At 37.5% G+C, this 6,999-nt stretch overlaps 1 protein-coding gene across 2 annotated transcripts in view; it reads right to left on the bottom strand.

Moving 5' to 3' along the window:
- Window positions 1-1,165: 1,165 nt before the first annotated feature.
- FAR1 (fatty acyl-CoA reductase 1) overlaps window positions 1,166-6,999 on the bottom strand; it is a 38,151-nt gene continuing 32,317 nt past the window's right edge. For both annotated transcript variants that reach the window (XM_086748381.1, XM_086748383.1), the window contains exons 11-12: window positions 3,776-3,903; window positions 1,166-2,126 (exon numbers count right to left, since the gene is read on the bottom strand). In XM_086748381.1, coding sequence (XP_086604507.1) covers window positions 1,964-2,126; window positions 3,776-3,903 — 291 coding nt within the window. In that variant the 3' untranslated portion in view covers window positions 1,166-1,963. The remainder of the gene's footprint in view (window positions 2,127-3,775; window positions 3,904-6,999) is intronic.

Here is a 6,999-nt window from a genome sequence, read left to right as displayed (position 1 = left end):
TAAGCATAATTTCAGATCTAGTAAGATACTTGGAGAGGCAACTAAAAATGTAATACACCTAATGTATTTGTTAAAGTGTAACATCTTCATTCACAGAAGCCATAATTTATTTTCAGCTGCAGTCAAAGGTCTCTCACACAAGGTGTGGTCCTAGACCATTTAGGCTTTTCATCACTAGCTTTATATATACACAGGTAATTTTAAAAAGGAATTACAGCTTAACTACTTACTACAGAATATTTAGCTTCAGCAAGGAAGCCATTATCTTTTCAAAATGAGATATACACCTGCATGAAAGGTGTTCTCTTTAAAGTAATAATTTTCACAAGAATAGCAAAATAAGTTCTTTACATACTTAATTCAAATAGGACAAAAAACTACCAAGGGCAAGTGTCATATAGCTCTTCTGTAATTAAGTATTTGCCTTTCCAAGCAGATTCGAGAACATATTCATCAGTATAAACTGATATTAATGTATATCAGTATAAACTGATTTTAATGAACAAACACTGGGCAAGGGTGCTGGTCAGTGCATCAATTACAGGAACAGTGTTCTCAGATAGAATTCTGTGCCACCAAAACATAAAGGGATCTTCATGTATTGCCTTAAACAGGGATTCAATCTTTTCTTACAACTTGTTACTTTTACAAATGTTTTCCCTACTGAAATAAAGTAACATGCAGGAAAGAACAGATTTCTTCAGATTTAAACCTAATAATTTAAGATAAAAGATAGATGGAAGAATTGTTAACGTACTTTCATTTTGAAGCAAGGTGCATTTTGCTCTGCTTGCCCAGTGAAATGATGTTTTATTGGGGCAGGGATAAGAAAGTGTGCTTATGTATTGGTGTTGTTCATGCATCAAGTTTCACAGCTCAGATTTAAAAAATATTAATTCATTAAGTATTTGCTAACATTGCTTAGAATTTAAAAAACAGGTATATCTCTTAAAGAAAGCCTATACTTTGTCCAGCTAGTATTACCAGTAATATAAATAGCAACTAAGCATAATAAATTCCTTTCAAATACATTTACTTTTTGAAGTCAGAAGTGTAATAATCAAGTGCTGGCTCTGTGTTCTCAATAAAAATCATTAAAAAAGGGGATGGTCAATGACTATTTTTGCCCCCTCAGGGTTACATTTCCTTTTATCTACTCAATGACAGGATCAATTCTGCTTTCAGTGAGACAAATGCTGACATAAATGCAAGTTGAATGCAGCCAGTTTCAAGCACAGAACTGAACTGCTAAATGATTTCTGAAGACCAGATCAGATAAAATGCCTTTCAGTAATTAAGGGAGGTTGAGGTTTTTGTGTTTTGTGGATTTGTGTTTTTTTTTTTTCTTTTTTTTTTTTTCTGTTAAAACAAAGTAGGCACCATTGTTGCATCCCTACTTTGAGAAGGGAAGAAGTGGCAAAAAGTAAAGACAAGTTACAAAAGTCCTCAAATAGGTTTGGGTTTGTTTTTTTTTTTTTTTTTTAGGAGATCCACCATCATTTACCACCATTATTTATACATTTTTGCAACTTGTAAAACTCTCTGTAATTTAGAATAATTTCAAATAAATAGGTCTACAGCAACTACTAAGTCAATATTTATCTTGCTTAATATGGAGTAAAACTTAGAAGAAAAAAAAATATCATGTTAAGGCAGATTTCAGTCAAACACGTTCCAAATTGCACAGTTATGTTGGTCAGTGGTCTAAAATATTTTCCCCAGGTCAATGAGTTAAAGTTATTTAAATGCTTGTCTAATGCCAATTCAACCTGGCACTTGACCATTTTATTTTCTGTTTCCAGGAAGATAAACAACTAACATTACATATACCATACCGTGTATTTTGCACTCCAATTTTAAGATGAAATTATGCTTTTACAAAATGTGAGATGATTACATGTTACAGGCTTTGTGCAGTTAGACCACCATATGCATAGATGTCCTTAATGCTAAATTCTCTTCTTCAGTATCTCATAGTACTGGAGGCTCTGAAGTAGGAGAGGAACTTGTAACACAGACTAACCACAAAGTACCAGATATTTCTTGCCATTTGTGATCTTGCAATAAAGATACGCCAGATCAGGATCACAAGAACTGTATTGAAGCCATAGCGTATATTCCTTAACCTAAGGAAAAACAAAAGAAATAATTAAAAGCCAAGGTACCAAGACATACAGGAAAAAAAGAACACTAAAAGTTAACTGCTAATGTACAATTGTATTTGTTCATCTACTCATCTCAAGATACATGAGTGGCATTAAGTGAACAAGGGAAGTAAGCTGATAAGCAAAGGACCAAACAGAGAAGGCTTTTCCATAGTTTGCTGCTGAAAAGTGGAAACTAAGGAGCAGAGCCAGCCCTGTAGCTAACCACATGTACTTCTCTATAGCTTCTTGATGGAAGCCTCAAAGCCAAAGTCACACACACAGTAACTTACCTATAGAAGGCTGCTATCCATCCCAATACTTAATACTATGAACTCCCCTCCTCTATGTATTTAAAACTTCATATATATGTAGAAATAATTCCAACTGCCACTGACAAAAAAACCAAACAAAAACCACAAACCAAAAAAAAAAAAAGTCTCTCTGTCATAGGATTTTCCAGCTACAAAGCCTGGAGTCTTCACTGCAGTTTAAACTCATTCCTTCTCAGGGAACTGTACTTAAAGATTTGAAGGAACTAAATGTCCTTTTAGGGCAACTATGACTTTTAGCAAACTTCTCGCATGTAAACATGGATGCTTCAAGACAGACGGGAACCAGAATTTGCTCAGATTTCTTAGAAAAAGAGCACTTTCTCTGGTTCGGTAGACAATTTGTATTTAAAGGCAGCTCTTTGTAAGGAAATACTCACTGTCCTTATCTTGTTTTACAGGTAGGCTGGATATTACTATAGCCCATTTTTCTATTTGACAAAAAATCCTAATCAGAAGGGTACACTTCAGCTATCTCCATCATTAGAAAAGACTATCATCTTTCAAAAGTATATTTGAGACTGTAACATATCATGCCAATCCTCTCTACAACTGCAAATCCTTGTCTTCAGAAGGATGACACAAGTAACAACCCAGATCACTTCTCTTTTTGCTATCAGGACAGCAGATGTGAAGTAGTATCGCTGAACAAGATTAATCACTTATTTCACTCTTTAAAGGGACAAATCAAGAAGTACACAACTGCATTATGAATCAGCCAAGAACAAAAACAAGTGCAACTGTGCCAGTAAAATTCTGGACAGTAACACTGCATTCAAATTGGAGGAGATAAGCCACAGATACAAGGCTAAGAATCATCTTAGAGAACCAACATTAAAGTTTCCTCCTCCAAGGTGGAGTGTCTATGTCCATTTACTCACCTACTTCAAAAGATCACATTCCCAGAAGACACAACTATTGTTTATCAAATCTCCTCAACCGAACAAGCCATTCTGACCTTGTGTTACTGTGCACCTTTTTACCTTCCAAGGGATACTTGGGTAAAATCAGAAACCTGAATTACAATATACGCTAGTGATCAGAGCTACAACCACAATCCCAGACTAATACAGTAACTATTAATGCTGAAAGCAACTCAGGACCAACAAATAAAACAAGAAAGGTGTAATCTGACTTCTTCAGAAAACTCTTCAGATCGCTGGACCGGAACAAAAGAATTCTGGAGAACCTAAACAGGTTCTCCAGAACAATTAAGTCATAACAGAGAAAAGCAAAACTTAATAATAGCAGGAAAACACAGAAAATATAAGCAGAGGAAAATAATAAAATTATACTTACTTATTCAAGTGCTTCCTAGCTGCAGGGAGGCCAGACATTTCTTCATTCAGTACGTATTTCTTGGTTCCCATGCAGTAATTTTCCATGTATTCTGCCCAATGTAGTTGTCGAACATCAAAATTAAACGTCTGCATAAAATAAAAGCTTTCACTGTTAATTGCCTAAAAATTCACCTGCTATATATAACATTTTAAAGGAAAATAATAAATGCCTTTATAACCAGATAATTCCAAATTGTCTTTCATGAAGGTTATCTTGTCCTTAATCATAAAAATGATCCAGATTTATATCCCTTTTCTGACTCAACTACCGGCTTCTTATACCATCTCTCGCAAATTTCAATCATTTCAGGCCTTATTTTTCCTCCTCAAGAGTAAGTCTTCCCTTCAACTTTAAGTGCACTGCTTTCCCATTTAATTTGTCTGTAAGGAATTCCACTTCAGAAATAACTATTTCCTATTATGTTGTTTCATTTTAAAGCAATAAAATAAAGTCTAATATGTTACAGAATAAACACTGTTCTATGCCAAGTTCACTGTTTGATAAATGCAGAGTTCTTTTACCTGTTCTTATAGTTGTACAGCTATTGTAGAAAGAACTATGCGCGTATCTTCCTCAGGAGAGGAAGTTACTAAGGTGAATTCATAACTCAAGTTCTTCACTGATGTATTGAATTCCTCATATCAAGATTCTACAGCTGTTTAAGTCCAATAAATAACATTTTCCTAGTAGGTTTTTAACTCCGCCAATTTTGTTTTAAGTAAAAGAATAAGCAAGATCATTATAGGAACAAGGGACAAGTAAACAGTTTTGTGCAGTGAAATTGTATCCAGCTTTAAAAGTTGTTATACATACACTAAGTCCATGCTTCCAAATAAGCTGCTTAACAGCATGGCAGGTGTGTTATAAGATATGATGAAAAATAAACCCATTACAGTTCTGAAGACAATCCCTCACAGTGAGTCTTTGTAATTCAGCATTGTTTGTAAGTTCAAGGTCAGCATGTAGTTCTAGTCATGATAACAGATACATACTAAACAGCCTTCCAGTAGTGGTAAAGTTATCAGAATCTCTCAATTAAACTTTATTTTCCATAATATATAATCATAGCAAGAAAGTAGAAGTAAAGAAAGTAAAGTTTCAACCATTATTTCAACCAGTTCTTTATTCTGTATGCACATCTTCTTGAAAGTTCAACTATTTGAAAATACTAAGAGGCCAAAGCTCTGGGGTTATTTTGGTTTTGTTTTTTAAACCTTTCCTAACTGAAGTTGCAAGGGGTGAGGTGAGAGAGGGAAAGGGATGGAAATCCTCCCCACACAAGAATTACTAAAAGCTATTTTATTTCCAATGTGGACTACCCCTGTTTAACGTATTTGTTGGGAACATGGACAGTGGGATAGTTTGGTGTCAAACTTGCTGAGGGTGCACTGTGTGGTGCACAGAGTGTATTGGCACCCTCGATATGCTGGAAGGGAGGGATGCCATCCAGAGGGACCTTGACAGGCTGGAGAGGTGGGCCCGTGCCAACCTCATGAAGTTCAGCCAGGCCAAGTGCAAGGTCCTGCGTGGAATGGGGCAATCCCAGGCAGAAATACAGACTGGGCAGAGAACAGATTGAGAGCAGCCCTGAGGAGAAGGACTTGGGAGTGCTGGGGAACAAGAAGCTCAACATGAGCTGACAATGCACACTTGCAGCCCAGAAAGCCAACCACATGCTGGGCTGCATCAAAAGAAGCATGGCCAGCAGGTCAAGGGAGGTGATTCTCCCCCTCTACTCTGCCCTGGTGAAACCCCACCTGGAGTACTGTGTCCAGTTCTGGAGCCCCCAACATAAGAAGGACGTGGACCAGTTGGAGAAGGTCCAGAGAGGAAGGCCACAAAGATGATCAGAGGGCTGGAGCACCTCTCCCATGAGGACAGGCTGAGGGAGTTAGGGCTGTTCAGCCTCAAGAAAAGAAGGCTCCGGGGAGACCTGATAGCGGTCTTCCAGTACCTCAAGGGGGCTTATAGGAAAGACAGGGAGAAATTCTTCACCAGGGCCTGCTGTGATAGGATGAGGCGTAACAGTTTTAAAAATAGAAGAAGGCAGATTCAGACTTGATATAAGGAAGAAATTTTTTACAATGAGAGTGGTGGAACACTGGAACAGGTTGCCCAGAGAGGTGGTGGATGCCCCATCCCTGGAAACATTCAAGGCCATTCCGGATGAGGCTCTGAGCAACCTGATCTAGTCAGGGATGTCCCTGCTCCTTGCAGGGGGGTTGGACTAGATGACCTTTGAAGGTCCCTTCCAACCCAAACTATCCTATGATAAGTTTAGCAGCTTTTCTTACTATTTAGAACTAGATTCTGGAAAACACTTGAACAGGAAAAACATCTCAAAGATGACAAAACTGTTCCAAACACACAAGGAAACTTGAGTCTTTAAAACTGTAACATTATTTTTATCTTGCTGAATATTAACAGGGAGTCTAAAAATCAGTTAAATGTCTGTGGGGGTGGGGAGCAAAAATTGATCCCAGTTGCAGTACTACTTTATTTTAATATGTACATGTATCTTCCTGTGAGACATATTGTAGGGGGAAGGGAACAACTCTATTTCCATTACAGCTTCACTATTGCACAAATATAACTTGAATAACTTGGAATGAATCCAGTAATATTTGCATAACTACTCCCAGCCATATGAGGAGTGGAGAGGAGGGAATCTGGCAGCACAGGCACACATGCAAGACAGGAACATAGCTTTGGTCAACACTAGTCACCAAGGTGAACCAGCTAGCCACATCGCGTTTCTGTTAGTTTGAGAACAGTAAACAGAGCACAAAAATAGAGACTCATATAGATAGTCAACAACCACACACAGTGGAAAGACTTTTCCTTTGAGCTCTTTCATTTACTCTTACTCTCAGAATCTGCACTCAACAGTTTTTGTTCTTCCTCAAAAACCTTCAGGGCTTTTCTATCATCCTGCTTCTGTTACACTTCCCCCCTGCATGCGGCAGTTTCAGTCACACAGCATGAGCATGCTTCAGAAAGAAGTGAGAGAATTTACACTTACATTTCTTTGAATACATGAGCTCTCTGGTCAAAGCATAAGAAGGGTATATGAAAGATGTTACTAGTGTAAAAACCAAGCAAAAAGTCCCTCAAAACTCACCTCCTGTTCCTCAGAAAAGTGACAGTAGTCAAGAAGTAAAACCTTGTTTTATTCATGGTGT

This window comes from Chlamydotis macqueenii, chromosome 5 (genome assembly GCF_036417535.1).
Source record: "Chlamydotis macqueenii isolate bChlMac1 chromosome 5, bChlMac1.mat, whole genome shotgun sequence".
NCBI lineage: Eukaryota > Metazoa > Chordata > Aves > Otidiformes > Otididae > Chlamydotis > Chlamydotis macqueenii.
Note: the sequence above shows the minus strand (reverse complement) of the source record. Positions and strands in the feature narration are given on the sequence as shown.